Raw genomic sequence first — 18018 nt, forward strand, 5'->3', positions numbered from 1 at the left:
CACCGCCAGCCGCTGGGCATCAGGTGCGCCTCCTTGAGCCCCAACAAGCCACGATGATCCACAGGTGTGACTAATTGGGCTCAAGGGTGAAAGGAGGGACAGCTACAAGACCCGGAGTCCTGAGTCCGTGGACCGGATCAAGACCCGGAATGCGGGCTCCGGACCAGACCATAACAAGGAATGGTGATGGAGAGGGTCTTTCGACTAGAGAGGGGATCTTCTGTTATAATTGTGGAGATGGACATTATAAATGAGACTGTGAGGGACAGGAAAACATTTGAGAAGTAAGTCAGTGGTTAATCAAACAGAGAAGAAAAGAGGCAAAACTACGGAGGGACCCAGTAAAGGAACGGGCTGACATTTCAGAGAGAATATGTTCTCATCAGTGTACTAAAGGAAATCCCAAAGTACAAGAAACTACATAGCTGGATTAACTGGAAAAACCTTTTTAATTTTCTTTTCTTTTTGTTAGCTTTTGTTAAAGTTGAACAATTGGTAAATATACTTCCTTCGTCATTTTATGTTGGTGTATGTTATTTTTCTGGTGAAGCATAACTTTGCATGGAGCAATATTTACACAGCATTCACTACAATCAATATTTCTTATTTGGATCATTCCAATTTTCCTGATTGGTTGAACCCAAGTCATACCAACCTTAGACGTGTGTTGCTTATGGAAGGTGGCCTTCTCACTTCAGAGTCATGTGGCTGTTAGCAGAGTTAGCTAATGAGCTAAGTTTGTATACAAGCCCTGGTGAGAGGGTTACGTTTGTAATTGCATCAATATGTGGGGCTCAGGATAGATCCTTAGAGGTGTTGACAACCAGGAACTTGAAAGTGCTCACGCTTCCCATTTGTGATCCCTCGATGAGGACTGATGGGTGTTTCCTCAACTTACACTTCCTAAAATCCACAATCATTCCTTTGATCTTACTGATTTTAAGTACAAGGTTGTTGCTGCAACACAACTCAACCAACTGATCTACCTCACTCCCTTATGCCCCCTTATCACCATCTGAAATAGTTTTGTTGGTAAATTTACAGATGTTGTTTGAGCTGTGCTTAGCCAATTGTGAGTGCAGAGAGAGAAGAACAGAGGGGTAAGCTTGCATCCTTGAGGTGTGCCAGTGTTGATTTTCAGTGAGGTCAAGATGTTATTTCCAATTTGCACAGACTATGATCTCTTGGTGAGGAAGTCAAGGATCTGGTTACAGGGGGAAGTACAGAGGCCCAGGTTTTGGAGCTTGTTGATTAGAACTGAGGGTATGATTGTTTTGAACGCTGAGCAGTAATCAGTAAACAGCAGCCTGCTCTAGATATTGCTATTGACTAGGTATGCAAGGCCAAGTGGAGAGACAATGAGAGTGCATCCATTGTAGACCTGTTGTGGTGTCAGGCAAATTGTAACGGCTCCAGATCCTTGCTCAGGCAGGAGTTGATACAAGCCATGACCAACCTCTCAAAGCACTTCATCACAGTAGATACAAGTGTCACTGCTTGATTTTAGCTCAGTTAAATAATTAAACTTTTTAAAGAGCCTGTGTTGTGCTATCCTTTGAACCTTGCCTAGATTTCCCGTAACATTTTTAGAAAAATCGGAAGCATCCCCAAAGGCTTTATCAATGGAGCAGTAATGAATTTTCCTAACAGAGAGCTAGAGTTCAGACTGATGTAACTGTACAAGCACAAAAATAATGTTGAATAATGGTTTATGATGCAGGTTTAGGGGGAAAAGAACAGTGAAGTGTGACTAATTGAATTGTCCTTTTGAAGATCCCACACAGAGGTTAGTGCTTCTTGTGTAGCACCAGCTAACAGTTGATGCTTTTATTAATCATCAAATAGCTCATGCAGTGAACTCGTTTCCAGGATTCTGCGAATGTTTCTTCATACGGTTCACCATGAGACTGTAGTGGCCTCATGGGGAAAACGCTCCCCATGGCACTTGCTTTTTGAGTAGCATCAGCTACTTGTAATGTTGTGACTGAGATGCAGAACTCTGTTATACACAACAAAATTGAACATGCATCTGATTATATCCATAGCCAGTACAAATTGCTGCAGCACTTACAGTCAATACGATTTCAGTCTTTAGAAGGAATCAAAACCTTTATTTAGTGTTCTACATTAAAATCAATGTTTATTTGAACTAATTAGAAATTAGCATTCATTGGAGATAATTTGAAAGCAAAGTTTATTCAAAATAATCCTAACCTGTTTTAGACCAGGTTCTTAAGCATAGGTAGAAAATAATGTAAGCATCTGTACATGTCTTTAAAAATGCCAGATTAGTTTTTTGTAGATAAATGTGAACATAAAAAAACAGTTTCAGGAATGGATCATATAACCACTTGTGCCTGTTCTGCCATTCAACAACATGTTGATTAACTTGACCTTTGTCTCCGCTCCACTTGCCTGTCTATTCCTCCTAACCATTGACTCCCCTGTTTCAAGACTTTATCTCCTGCTCACCTTCTGGTGAAATGAAATAAATGAGACATAAATAGTTAATTATTTCTAATTTTTCTTTTCACTTTAAACCACCTTTTAAGGCCACCAACAACCTTCATTCAAATGCATGAGATTTCAGTAACCAAGCCAGGTCTAGGTGGCGTCTGATTGGAAAGGTGGATTTCTCAGCTTAATGCTTGGTAATCTAGTTTTGGTTTGGTTCTGTTTTGGAAACTTTTCAACACATCCCAGACCAACAGCAAGCCTTAAGAAGTCCAAAACTCACCTAGAATGGTCAGTGTGGGAATGGGATGTGGAGTTGTAACTATCTGTAACTAACAGCTTGGGATGGCCATTACTAACTTAACATAGATGTCTGTGAAAGTTGGCGAGTCTACGCCTGGTCTTGCTAATGTAGAGAAGGCCATATCTGAAGCGCCACACACAGCCAACAAGGGTGGAGGGATGCATGTGGACTTTTACCTCACTTAGAAGAACTGTTTAAGTACCTAGATGGTGAAGGAAGATGAGTATTATATCTACCGTGTGAGCAGAGGACATTGCTAGTGGTAAGTGAGTGATGGGTGTGGATGGGGGTATACATCCCATAATTTCTTTTGTTCTTGCAGTATTTTCCCCACCTCCCTCCTGATTCTCCTTTCCTTCCCATTTTTGACCCCCTTCCCCCCCACCCCCCAATTCACCCATCTTGATGTTCTTCCCCCTCCTGACTCTATCCACAACTCATAGATGGGATTCCCCCACTCCCCACAATCACATTCCAACTACTGTTCACCCCTCTTTCCTTAATGGTTACTATTCTCACCTTTATTTATTTGAATCCAGACCTGGTATCACTTTGGATTCCTACTTAGCTTCCTCCAGCAACCATCTCCCAGCTTCACATTCCCCTCTCTTAATCTTGCTTCATCTGTTGTTTTTTTTTCTGTTCTTTTTCCTCTAACAGTCCCCATCTATTACCCATCTGCCCGCATCTTCCAGCCCCAGCCCTGCTCACCTCCTCTACCTGGCACTGCCTGCCAGCCATCCTACACCCCTCTTCAGTCCACCAACTGCCATCTCTGATAGCAATCCTTTTTCACCACACCTCTTCTCCACGCTGGCCATCTCACCTCTCCATTCCCGGTCTGGTGCAGGGTTGACAATTTCTTTCCTTTCACAGATGTTGACAATCTGCTGAGTTCCTCCTGCAGATTTTGTTGCTCCAGAGTCTAGCATCTGTAGTCCTTTGTGTCTCCAAGATAGTCTAGCTGCCATGTATACAAAGTACACTATACAAACTCACCAAACCTTCTTCAAAATCACTTCCTATATTTGTGACTTTTAGTAGCATAAAGGACAAAGGCAGAAAGCACAGTTTCTTTTCTTGCAAATATATCTTATTCTTTTATCATCTCTAGACCAAAACCTGATGCTCACTACCTAACAACATTATGGGAATGCTACTATCCCATCTAATATTGCGATTTAAGTTCACCCAGCAGAGTTTGGAATACAGAACATTAGAAAATCTTGAACAAAAATCTATAAATACAATTGTCACTTATTCTGAATACTTGCCTCCATAGTTGAAAACATTTTATTTGCCTTTTGGAAGATACTTTCTGTTACATATCTGAGAAATTAATTAGTTTTTGCTTGCCCATACTGAGATATTTTCATAATTGTTTCAAGCACTGAAGACTTGCAAAGAGTCACAGAAGTTTGAAATTACAACATGGTTCAGGCAGTAAACTTCTAGCATAGTAAAAATAAGTTTCATAAAAAGAAAGGCAAAGAGAACAAAAAACTAGTTTAGTACGATTATTTGCCCACTGGCACATTGCCAACAGTACAACTGACTTAACTGTGCCAAGTTGTGTATGTACCAGCTGGGAATAGATTTGTATTCTTGGCACTAAAGGAAGGTTAAGGCTTATGAAACAGCACCAGTTTCACTGCTGTTAAATCATTATTAACGTTTTAATCAATCTTACGATTAAGGCAAAAGTTGAGGTCTTATTGCAATAACTGAAGATCACAAAGGTATTCAGAAAATATTTCATAATGTTATAGTATTCAGAGTTCACAGAAATAGAAAAATCATATTTTCATAAAAGATAACTATTGATATGTAGGAATTATTTAAAGTACATAATTCAATGTTATTTTAAAAGCTGCCGAACTTACAACTTTTCTGTAATAGCAGCAGACATTGTATAAATGTATTAATATTTCTTTAGATCTAACACATAATTGGGTGAAAAATTGTAAAATTATTGTTCCAAAATTACTCAAAGTAGCTGAGCAGTTCAATGTAAAGAAAATTAATCACTTGTAAACTTCCTTCATTAAGCTATTTTGAAGTCACACTGGCGACTGCCATCTTGGCTGCATCTTCCAGGTTACCGGCAGAAGTAATTGGCAATCCACTCTCACTCAGGATGCGCTTGGCTTCATTAACATTGGTTCCTAGAAACAGAAGGGGAATAGGCAATGACGGGTGGCAAGTGAAAATGACAACATGGTCTGCCTTTGAAACAGATATCCAGATATGAACAGTTTTAAGGTTAACAAAGTATATTGATTTTACAAATTTCTGGGATCATTAAAGAAAACTGCTGAAATGTTTTTTTTTCTATTGTGCTTCACAAAATGAGAATACTGCTGATTCACATCACCATGAAATTCAAAATATATGTGACCCAGATCAAAAGCAATTATTTTTGTCTATTTTATATTTATTTTCTAGATCACCATACAGAATTCTTGCTGCATCATGTTTTTGACACAAACCTTTTTATCCTAAAGAAAGAATGATTTCCTGCTAATATAATTATGTCAAGGAATTTAATTTAGCTGCATCTCTGTTGTATACCTAAAGAAATGCAGTGGCTGTATGAAATATGCATTTCCATTTCCATGTGTAATGTTCTGCACAGATTTCTTTCACTAAAGTCATTTGATTTCTGAACATTTCTGTATTTGCAGTCACCTTAAAATTACTTTTGGCTGTTTACTATATTAACCATTTTTTTCATGATTTGGTACATCATGGAATTTAAGGCAGAAGCGCTGTCGTATCTCCATATTTAACAAAGGAAGCCAATGGTATTGCAGTTATGTTATTGAACCATGAATGAGATAAACAACTTCAAATATCATCTACAGTATGCACCTGGTGGTTTAAGTTTTGGTTTGAGTGACCTTGGCTCTGGTAAGCAGGTAATTTTGAACTGTTTTCTGCAGCTTAGCTTCACTCCAGCAAGAAACAGGCAGTGAAGTATAATATTGGAGGCAAGGACTGAGAAGAGTATTGGCACAGCCTTCTTGATTCCATTCCAGATTGGGTTTAGGTCTAGTGGCTAGGAAATGGGGCTTGCATAACATCACATAATATACCTTAAGTCTGCAAAAATGTCTGATGATAACCACAGGGAAGATGTTGAGGTCTATTATTAAGGATGACATTTCACAGTACTTGGAGCCATATGATAAAATCGACTAAAGTCAGCAAGGTTTCCTTAAGGGGAAATCTTGTCTGACAAATCTGTTGGAATTCTTTGAGGAAATAACAGGCAGGATAGACAAATGAGAGTCAGTGAATATTATTTACTTGCTGAAGGCCTTTGACAAGGTGCCACAAATGAGGCTGCTAAACAAGATAAGAGCCCATGATATTACAAGAACGATACTAGCATGGATAGAAAGTTGGCTGACTGGGCAAAGAGTGGAAATAAAATAAAACTGGCTGTTGGCAACTAGGAGTGTTCCACAGGTACTGGGTGTTAAAACTGCTTCTTTTCATGTTGTACGTCAATGATTTGGATGACGAATTTGATGCCTTTGTAGCGAAGTTTGTGGACAATATGAGGATAGGGAGAGGGGCAGGTGGTGTTGAGGAAGCAGGGAGTCTGTAGAAGGACTTAGATTAGGATATTAGTCAAAGAAGTGGCAGATAGAATACAGTGTAGGGAAGTGTATAGTCATGCGCTTTGGTAGAAGGAATAAAGGACAATTGTTATTTTTAAACAAGGACAAAACTTAGAAAGTTAACTTGCAGATTAAGTCATTGGTAAGGAAGGCAAATACAATGTTAGCATTCATTTCGGGTGGACTAGATACACTTGAAAGGTGCAATTAATTAATGGAGAAGTTGAAGCTTTCTAGCTGTAAACCTGGGATCCTTCGGATAATGGAGCAGATTTATTGAAATACTTTTCATGTCATTTCAGGGAAAATTGGCCAATTTGGACACAGCACTGCATCTTGATGGCTTCACCAGTCACTGCAAAGACAGGGCAGTCCAGTATTTTAAAGGCAGAGGAGGTGGAGCATGCTTTATAATTAACTCATCATGGTGTCCAAACGTGGCAGTTCTGCCTGAGTCCTGTCACCCGACCTGGAACATGTAGCGGTCAAATGTCCTTTTTTTTTAACCTGCTAAGGGAGTTTTCTGCCATTAACCTGGTAGTGGTGTACATTCCACCACAGGCCAGTATCAGGCTGGCTCTGGGGGAGCTACAGTCAGCAGGCACAAAACACCACACCCTAATACCTTCCTTATCATTGTGGGGGATTTCAACCAGGCCAGCTTGAAGAAGTCTCTGAATGAGTATCACTAAAGTATCACCTGTGGAACCTGAGGAGCCAGCACACTTGACTACTGTTACACCACCATCAAAAACACTTACTGTGCTATCCCATGCCCCTAGTTTGGGAAGTCCAATCACCTGGCTTTACCTCAATCCCAGCGTATAGGTAGAGGCTAAAGACCTCTGACATTCAACACTCGCACACCTTAAGGACTTGCGCTTAGCACACTGCTCTACTCTCTATACCCACGACTGTGTGGCTAGGCACAGCTCAAACGGCATCTATAAATTTTCCGATTGCACAATTATTGTTGGCAGAATTTTAGATATCGACAAGGAGGCATACAGGAGCAAGAAAGGTCAGCTGGTTGAGTGGTGTTGCAGCAACAACCTTGCACTCAACATCGGTAAGACCGAGGAATTGATTGTGGGCTTCAGGAAGGGTAAGTCGAGGGAACACACACCAGTCCTCATTGAGGGATTAGAAGTGGAAAGGGATCATCAGGTTTCTTTTTCTGGTAATTTATTTTTTTATTGAAGTTCATCAAACAAACATTTCCATAACATGTATTTCAGACATTGTACATATACACCATATAATCATATATATCTCAAATCTCCACAAAGTATTTATCTGAGGTATACACTTATAGAAAAGAGTGAAAAGAAAAAATAAGCAAAAAGAAAGAACTATGTACAAGGGAGTGATCTTTCTTTTTACAACAGATTCATTGATTTGTGAGAATAAAATCAGGCCTATGAAGCATTATGTAGTTAAACCATTTTTCCCAGTATGAATCAAATTGTTCCAGTTTATGATGAACAGATGCTGTTATCTTCTCCATTTTGTAAATGTCCATTGTAATTTCCATCCATGCATTTAAAGTTGGGTTCTCCTGTGATAACCATTTCCTAGTAAGAGTCTTTTTACCAGCCACCAGCAGTATATTCATTAAATATTTATCTCTTTTCAACCATTCTTGAGATATATATCCAAAACATATGGTCTTACTCTCCAAGGGTATTTCACACTTAAGATGTCTTGTAGGGCATTGTGTATCCCCCTCCAATAGTTTTTGATAACAGGGCAGTCCCAAAAAATATGATAATGATTTGCATTTTGATTTCCACAATTTTTCCAGCAAACAGGGAGGTTACTATCATAATGGGATTTCTGAGAGGGTGTAATAAAATATCTTATCAAGTTTTTCCATCCAAACTCCCTCCATTTCTCTGAATTGGTACACTTCCATTGATATCTCCATATTGTTGTCCATTCTTCCTCAGATATAATTATCCCTCCTGCCTTCTCTCATTTTGTTTTAATGTATGAAGTCAAATGTGTTTTAACTTTTGACAACCCCTTATACATGCTTGAAATGATTCTACTACCATTATCTGAATTATATGCTTTTCTAAAGAGCTCTATCAAGCATGTATTTGCCTTGGCTACATTTTTAAGCGTCTTATTAACATATTGTCGCATCTGTAAATACCAATAAAAATCTTGTTTTTCTAATAAGTGTTTCTCTTTAAGCATTTCAAAACTGAACAGTGTTCCTTCTTTCATTATGTTGCAAAGAACTGTTATTCCTTTAGCTGTCCAGTTCTTAAATCTAGCATCCAATTTATTTGGCGTAAAATCAGAGTCATATGCACACCATTTAAGAATTGCAATATCTCCCTCTAGATTATATTCTTTTATAGTGGTTTTCCATATTTTAAGAGTCAATTTCACCCATGGGTTAGCAATAGTATTTATGTACCTTTGCAGGTTGTTATCAGCCAAAATTGCTTGTATGGGGATGGGAAGTACCCGCTCCTCAATGTTTTTCCATTGAGCATCATATAATAGGTTGCACCAACATATCACAGCTCTCAACTGTGCTGCAAAATAATAATCTCTAAGAGAAGGCAAGCCCCATCTCCCCTTTTCCTTTGCTAATTGCGAAGTTTTGAGAAAAAACTCTAGGCCTTTTACCCTGCCAAATATACCTTGATAACATCTTGTTCCATTCATTGAATTGATTTTGATTAATCTCTATTGGTAGGGTCTGAAAGAGATATAACAGTCTGGGCAGTGTATTCATTTTAATAGACTCAATCCTTGAACTGAGACTGAAAAAAGGAATCAGGCTCCATCTTGCCATATCTTCCTTAATTTTTTTTATATAGAGGCTGATAGAAACATCGAAAATAGGTGCAGGAGTAGGCCAATCGGTCCTTCGAGCCTACACTGCCATTCAGTATGATCATGGCTGATCATCCAACTCAGAACCCTGTACCTGCTTTCTCTCCATACCCCCTGATCCCTTTAGCCACAAGGGCCATATCTAACTTCCTCTTAAATATAGCCAATGAACCGGCCTCAACTGTTTCCTGTGGCAGAGAATTCCACAGATTCACCACTCTGTGTGAAGAAGTTTTTCCTCATCTCAGTCCTAAAAGGCTTCCCCTTTATCCTTAAACTGTGACCCCTCGTTCTGGACTTCCCCAACATCGGAAACAATCATCCTGCATCTAGCCTGTCCAATCCCTTTAGAATTTTATACGTTTCAATAAGATCCCCCCTCAATCTTCTAAATTCCAGTGAGTAAAAGCCTAGTTGATCCAGTCTTTCTTCATACAAAAGTCCTGCCATCCCAGGAATCAATCTGGTGAACCTTCTCTGTACTCCCTCTATGGCAAGAATGTCTTTCCTCAGATTAGGGGACCAAAACTGCACTCAATATTCTCGGTGCGGTCTCACCAAGGCCTTGTACAACTGCAGTAGAACCTCCCTGCTCCTGTACTCAAATTCTTTTGTTATGAATCCCAACATACCATTTGCCTTTTTCACCACCTGCTGTACCTGCATGCCCACCTTCAATGACTGGTGTACAATGACATCCAGGTCTCGTTGCATCTCCCCTTTTCCTAATCGGTCACCATTCAGATAATAATCTGTTTTCCTGTTCTTGCAACCAAAGTGGATAACCTCACATTTAACTGCATTAAATTGCATCTGCCATGAATTTGCCCACTCACCTAACCTATCCAAGTCACCCTGCATCCTCTTAGCATCTTCCCACAGCTAACACCGCTGCCCAACTTCGTGTCATCCTCAAACTTGGAGATGCTACATTTAATTCCCTTGTCTAAATCATTAATATATATTGTAAACAACTGGGGTCCCAGCACTGAGCCTTGCGGTACCCCATTAGTCACTGCCTGCCATTCTGAAAAGGTCCCATTTACTCCCACTCTTTGCTTCCTGTCTGCCAACCAATTCTCTATCCACATCAATACCATAACCCCAATACTGTGTGCTTTAAGTTTGCACACTAATCTCCTGTGTGTAGTAATCTCCATTGATTTTAATCCTAGCAGTAGGATTGTCATATAGTGTCTGTATAGTTTTAATAATTGCGCCTTGGCAACCAAATCTATGTAAAACTCTGTAAAGAAAATTCCAATTAACCGAATCAAATGCTTTTTCAGCGTCCATACTTATCACTATTGCTTCGATTTTATTTTTTTGTATATGATCCATAATGTGAAGAGTCCTTCGTATACTGTCTTGAGTCTGGCATTGTCGTATAAAACCTGTCTGATCATTACGTATCAGTATGGGTAGAAACTCCTCGAATCGTTTGGCCATGATGGAGGTAAATAACCTATAATCTACATTAAGAACAGATATTGGTCTAAATGACCCTCATTCCATTTTATCCTTGCCTTCTTTCGGTATAGCTGAGATTATCACTTCCTTCCAACTGGGTGACATTTGTGCCCTTTTTAGAGCTCAGTTCAGTGTGGGGAGTAAAACAGGAATTAACTCATTTTTAAATTCTTTGTACCACTCTGCTGTATACCCATCTGATCCTGGTGACTTGCTTAATTTAAGCCTACTAATTGCAGCTTTTAATCCAACTTCAGTTATGTCAGCAGTCATCCTTCTATTTTGTTCTTTGCTTAAAGTGGGTAACTCTAGAGAATTCAAGAAGGTGTCAATTTGGGTTATGCTTCCCCCTGGAACTTTGGAATATAGTGTTTTGTAAAACACTTCAAAAGCTTCTTGAATTTCACTTAGCTTATTTTTTATCATTTTCGTTCTTGGGTCCCTAATTCTATGAATTGTATTTTCTGCTATCTTTTTTTTCAGTTTTCACACCAGTATTTTCATAGATTTCGATCCACTTTCATAATGTCTCTGTTTCAGAAACATTAAGTTTTTCCTGATTTCTTGCATAGACAAATTATTTATTTCATTCCTAATTCTTTTAATTTCCCCTAATGCAGAGGTCGGCAACCTTTACCACTGAAAGAGCCATTTGGACCCGTTTCCCACAGAAAAGAAAACACTGGGAGCCACAAAACCCGTTTGACATTTAAAATGAAATAACACTGCATACAACGCTTTTTTGCCTTTATGCTATGTATAAACAAACTATAATGTGTTGCATTTATGAAATTGATGAATTCCTGCAGAGAAAACGAAATTACATTTCTGCATGCAACAAAAACATTTTGAACTCCGAAAAAATGATGTTGGGTTGAAGGTTACTTTTAACTAAAATACTCAATGTCTATTTGAGTCCTTCTTGTATTTATGAAAAACGCCGACCTTAAATTGTCCGCCAGCAGCAAACCAAAAATAACGTCAGCCAGCTGTCAACCGGAAAAATAAAAGGACTATTTCACTGAACAATGAAAAAATATGAATATACGTAAAATAATAGGCAATTAAAATATTTAGCATACTTGGTTAATGGGATTTCTGCTCCTGGACCTCAGCGCACAGCGTCTGCACATCAAGGCTGTATGACGTCACCTTCATCTTTACACAGGATCGCAAGCTGTCATCTGTGAGGTGTGCGCAATGTTTGTTTTTAATAAAGTTGATGTTAGAGAACACCTGCTCACATACATATGTGGATCCAAAGATCGACAGGACTCCAAGCGCATACTTTTTAATGTTTACATAAATGTCGGGGATAGCATTCCATGTTTCGAACACAAGTTTGTCCGGTTTAGGGAGGTTTTCAATATCACTCCATTTGTGATTCTGAGCAAGAACGGCCTTCTGACAGGCAACATCTTCAAGGTTTGCTGTCAAGCTTCTAAACTTGGACACCCATATGTCTTTGTCGGCTATGTCGGCCAGTTCCATCTCAAGATCAGGTTGACTCACACCTGCCAATGCAGTCGTATTCAGTAGGGATGGATCGATGCTTACGGGAGTGACTGGGAAGGATAATGTGTTTTTTTCCTCTCTGAACTCACAGAAGCGTTTCCCAAACAATGTTTGCATTGCGATGATTGCAGAATGTAAATATTCCGAATTTATCAAGTCGTGAGCTTGTTTCAACTCTCTCAAATTGGGGAAGTGAGACAATGTGCCTTTCTGTAAATCTCTGGCAAGCACTGCCAACTTGCGCTCGAATGCCCAAACATCCTCCAACATGTGCAGGGCTGTGCGTCGTTTCCCCTGAAGAGCTGTGTTCAGTGTGTTCAGGTGCGCTGTCATGTCTACCATGAAGTGTAGCTTTTCCAGCCACTCTGGCTGTTCCAGCTCAGGAAAGGTGAGCCCTTTGCTGCCCAGGAAAGTTTTCACTTCTTCCAGACACGCGACAAAGCGTTTCAGCACCTCCCCTCTTGACAGCCACCGGACTTTGTTGTGCAGCAGGAGATCAGAATATACGCTTTCCAGCTTGTCCAGTAACAAACGGAATTGACGGTGATTTAAACTTTTTGCCATTATTTTATTGACAATCTGAATGACAACATCCATTACTTCTGCGCATTCCGGAGGAAATGTTTGAGCGCACAGTGCCTCTTGGTGCAAGGTGCAGTGAAAAGTCAGCAGCTTTCTGTCCAGCGATTTCTGCAGTAAAGCCACATATCCCTTGTGCGCTTCTGTCATACTTGGTGCTCCATCAGTAGCTACTGACACCAGGTGGGTGGTCTTTATTCCTTTGGCTCTTAAACAATTCAAGACAGCCTCACAGATGTCCTCCCCCCATGTTTGGCCTTTTAGAGGTATCAACTCTATCATTTCTTCCTGTGGCCCGGCAGAGCTTACATACCGGCAGAACAGCGCTATCTGTTCAATATCACCTTTGTCTTTAGACTCGTCACAGGCAATCGAGTAGGCCACAGCTGAATTGATGTCTTTAATTTGCTGTCTTGTGATGTCTTCTGCCATTTTTATGGTTCTGTCTTTGACAGTCTTTGCAGAGAGGGGCATATCCCTGATATTCTGCACAATTTCACTCTTGTTTTTAAAGTCCGTGAATAAATGTTCTGAAAATTAATGAAAGATTCTTTTATATATTCACCATCTGTAAACTGCTTCCTGTGCCTGACTATTTCCTGAGCGGCAACGAAACTAGCATATGTAGTTGATTTTCCAGACTTCATCCACTTCTTGAAATGATTTTTGCTCAGATCAACCTTCTGCATCAGTTCCAAAACGACTTTTTTTCTCTCATCTCCATCCGTATATTTTTGAGCAAAGGCTGCGTGTTTATTCTGGAAATGTCTTGCGACTTTTGACTTTTGGTTGTTTGCTAGTTTCTCATTGCATATTAAGCATACCGGTAAACCAGTCTCGTCAGCAGTGAAAGCAAATGAATCTGCCCACGTATCATTAAACGTTCTGTTTTCTTCAGTCACTTTTCTTTTTTTAGAATTCTCCATAGTTAGCCCACCTTGGATCGAAAAGTTAAAGAAATCGTGCACTGGCGGGTGTCAGGCATTGGCAGTGGTGACGTATATTAATAGCGACAAAAAAACACGTTTTATTTAGATTGTACAAGATCACCATAATCTTCAAATTTAGAATTACATTTCAAAAACTAACAAACTAACATAAAATACATTTTAATTAAATACTCATCATTTATTTTCAAAGCCATAGGGAGCCTCAGCACAGAGATGAAAGAGACGCATGCGGCTCCGGAGCCGCGGGTTGCCGACCCCTGCCCTAATGTATCCTGTGCCAAATTCAATTTGTGTTTTTTCTCTAGTTCCTTCAGTTTATTTTGTAATTCCACTAATGTTTTAGTCATTTTTTTCTTATATGAAGATATCGCTATAAATTTTCCCTCTTAAGACCGCCTTCAGAGTAACCAAAGTATGGTGGGAGATAGGTATAAAAGGAGAGAAGTTATACTTACATTAAATTCTAAGTAGAGACCAATTTCTTTTTTAATTCGTTTCTTAAAGTACGCATCATTGAGTAGATTTGAATTTAGTTATTCCTGTTGGATAGTCAAGTAGCACCACAGGTTTTGTATCACAATATGCCTTTAGTGACAGCTTGAACCTACACTAATGCCTCCTTGATCATGGAAAAAGGAAGCAATAGCAGGACTTTCAATATGCCACATAAAGATAAAACTAACAGTGAGTGAGTTACACCTGCGATTCAGGTGAGATAGAAATTGGATCCAAAATTGGGTTAGTGGTAGTAGGCAAGGGAAGTAGTGGAAAATTGTTTTTTTTTAATACTAGAGACTTGGTAACCACTGGTATGCCACAGGGATCAGTGCTGGGTCCTTTATTATTTGTTATATCCACTCGGTAGCCACTTGATTAAGTATATCCTATACCTAAAGTGGCCACTGTGTGTATGTCCGTGGTCTTCTGAACACCACTGTTGTAATGTGTGGTTATTTGAATTACTGTTGCCGTCCTATCAGCCTGAGCCAGTCTGACCATTGTCCTCTCATCTCTCTCAGTAACAATGCTTTGTTTTTGCCTACAGAATGGCTGTTTATTGGATATTTTCTTTTTGATTTTCACACTACTCTCTGTAAACTCTAGAGACTGTTGCCCATGAAAATCCCAGGTGATCTGCAGTTTCTGAGATACTTAAACACCCTGTCTGGCACCAACAAATATTTCACGGTCAAAGTCTCTTCAATCACATTCTGATGTTTGGTCTGAACAACAACTGAACCATTTCACCATCAGCATGTTTTTATGCATTGAGCTGCTGTCACATGATTGGCTGATTAGATATTTGCATTAAGGACCAAGTGTACCTAACAAATTGGCCACTGAGTGCATATTAGTAATTTGGAAGATAATATATGTGGCATGATTCATAAGTTTTCCACCAAAATTAGTGGTTTAGGGGATAGAGAAGAAGGTAATCAAAGGTTATGCATTTGATGAGGTTAAACCAGGCTAGAACATATACAGTGAATGCGCAGGCCTTGACTACTTTTATTGAACAATGACACCCAGGGGTACAAGTAACACAGCTCCATGAAAGCAGTGACTCAATTAGACAGAAAGCAGAAGAAGGTATGTGGTATGCTTGCCTTCCTAGGCTGAGGCACTGTGGAGTTGGGACATCAAGTAACAGTTTTGTATGATATCCCAATTCCTCAGTGCTGCATTGTGCAGTTTTAGTGGCCACTGTATATGTGATAAAACTATAGAGAGTGCATGAGATTCCCAGTATGTTGCCTGGACTAGAGGGTTTAAGTTATAAGGAGAGATTGGATAAGATTCTAAGATTGTTTCAGCTGCTAGGCAGCAAACTCAGTGCAAGAGGTGGCCATCCATTTTATTTCTATTTCCCATTCCCATACTGACATATCAGTGCATGGCCTCCTCTACTTCCATGATAAGGCCACACTCAGGTTGGAGGAGTGTTATATTCTGTCTGGGTAGCCTCTAACCTGATGGCACGAAAAGCAATTTCTCGAACTTCCAGTAATTGCCCCCTCCCTTCACCATTCCCTATTCCTGTTTTCCTCTTTCACCTTTTCTCATTAGTTGCCTGTCACTTCCCTTTGGTGCTTCTCCCCCTTCCCTGTCCTCTGTCCTCTTCTGTCAGATTCCACCTCCTCCAGCCCTTTATTTCCTCCACCAATTAACTTCCTGGCTCTTTACACTTCACCCTCTCCCCATCTCCCAGATTCACCTATCACCTGCCACCTTGCACTTCTTCCTCCCTCCCTATTCTGACTTCTCCCCCTTTCCTTTCCAGTCCTGATGAAGTGTCTCAGCCTGAAACATCGACTGTTTATTCCCATCCATAGATGCTGTCTGACCGGCTGAGCTCCTCCAGCACATTGTGTGCATTGCTGTATATTTCCAGCACCTGCAGTATCTCTGTGTCTGTGTTCAGCAATATATGCAAGCCAAATATTATGGATTCTTACATATCCACACAAATGGTTCAAAAGATCCAGGGACAGTTTGTATAGGCGTTTCTATTTCAGTTCCAAAGTTTCAGGTGACCATTAAGAAAAGATCATCAGACAACGTATCAGCATTCATGTCTGAGATGGTTGCTATCGTTTTAACCTTGAAACGGGTTGAAGAAGAATGCCCTGATTATGTGCTCCTGTGGTTTTGACATCTATTAAATTGTCAGTGTTTCCAATTGTAGGCCAGTCATTCATTTTGGAGATTGGACAACATCTGCTGAGGCTGCAGGGCCCAGGCCTGTGTATATATTTCATATGGGGCTCTGCCCATGTTGGTGATGAAGGAAACAAGGTGGCAGACATTCCTGCCAAGCAATCACTTAAAATTCAGGATATAAATGTAGTGGTGCCTTTGCCTAAGGGGGAGATGAAAGCAATAATTAAAAAGTTTATCCAATCAACCTGGAAACAAAATTGGGATAAGGAAAAGCAAGGAAAGGACAGTAGTTATATAAAATTCAGGATGGTGGGAGATAGGTATAAAAGGAGAGAAGTTATACTTACATGTTTATGAATTGGACACAAATAATTCCCTGTTCAGAATTAATATGCATGATACTGGAATCTGTAGGGACTGCACTTGTCAAGAAATGGTGCAGCATATAATGTTTGAATGCAGGTTCTATGAGGTGCAAAGGAAACATCTAATTGCTAAATTAAGATCTTTGGGACAGACCCAGTTTAACATGGCAAGTTTGCTAGTATATCACTGCCATTGTTGCTATTTGCGGAGGAGGAGGAGGAGAAGGAAGAGTAGAATGGGTAGCTTAAGCTTGGGCTCAAGAGACTTTGGTGTGAAGAGGCAGAGGCAATGAGCTAAGATCTGTTAAGCTAATTTGCATTCCTTTTTATTGCATGTTTAGAACGGTGGGAATGGCAGCCAGGGCAGTGGTGTGCTCCTCTTGCAGGATGTAAGGAGTCAGGGAGACCTTCTGTGTCCCTAATGACTATATCTGTGAGAATGCACCTGGCTGCACCTCCTTGCTAACTGCAAGGGGTTAGGCAACTGCAGCAGGAGCTGCATGACCTTCAGATCATTTGGGAGAGTGAAGGGCCTGACGGACAAGAGCTACAGGGAGGTAGTGACCCCTAAATCGCTGGAGGCAGGTAGCATGGTGACCATCAGGAGAGGGTAGGGGAAAAGGCAGACAGTTCAGAATACCCTTGTGGCTGTTCCCCTCAATAACAAGTACACCACTTTGGATATTTTTGGAATAACATTCCTGACACTTGTACCTGGGAGGCAACATACTACCAGGAGTCTTTTTCACTGTCAATTCCCCTATTAAATCCTCCATCACCACCACTCTCCTGTTCTCCCCCTTCCCTTCAGAGTCTCAGAGCCAAACTCTCCGCTAGAGATTTGATTCCTTCCCTTTGTTAGATTGTCCCTCGCAACAGTAACCAAATCAGTATCTTTTGTAATAAAGGATAAACATCCAAAGCAGTAGTTCAGTGAGAAGAGGTGGAGGCTAGGTTGATAAGGGGAATGGCACAGGGGCACTACAATGACTGACTATTCCCTTTTCCTCTCCTGATAGTCACCCAGCTACCTGTCTCCTACAACTAAGGTATGTCTGCCTCCCTCTAGCTCCTATATATGAACTACTCATTCTCCCAAATCATCTAGCTCCAGTTCCCAAAGTAGTCTGGAAGGAGCTGCACCTCAATGCAGATGTAGCAATCAAGGAACCCACAGGTCTCCCAGATCTCCTACATCTTTCGTGAGTAGCACACCAATGACCTGGGATCCATTCTCGTGT

The 18018-nt window shown here is 40.2% G+C and overlaps 1 protein-coding gene across 1 annotated transcript in view; it reads right to left on the reverse strand.

Annotated features, from left to right (window-relative positions):
* Positions 1 to 4035: 4035 nt before the first annotated feature.
* Positions 4036 to 18018, reverse strand: part of suclg2 (succinate-CoA ligase GDP-forming subunit beta) — a 381523-nt gene continuing 367540 nt past the window's right edge. The window contains exon 11 of the mRNA XM_059944292.1: positions 4036 to 4923. Within this exon, the coding sequence (XP_059800275.1) occupies positions 4808 to 4923 (116 nt within the window). The 3' untranslated portion in view covers positions 4036 to 4807. The remainder of the gene's footprint in view (positions 4924 to 18018) is intronic.

Source organism: Hypanus sabinus, chromosome 19, assembly GCF_030144855.1.
Source record: "Hypanus sabinus isolate sHypSab1 chromosome 19, sHypSab1.hap1, whole genome shotgun sequence".
Lineage (NCBI taxonomy): Eukaryota > Metazoa > Chordata > Chondrichthyes > Myliobatiformes > Dasyatidae > Hypanus > Hypanus sabinus.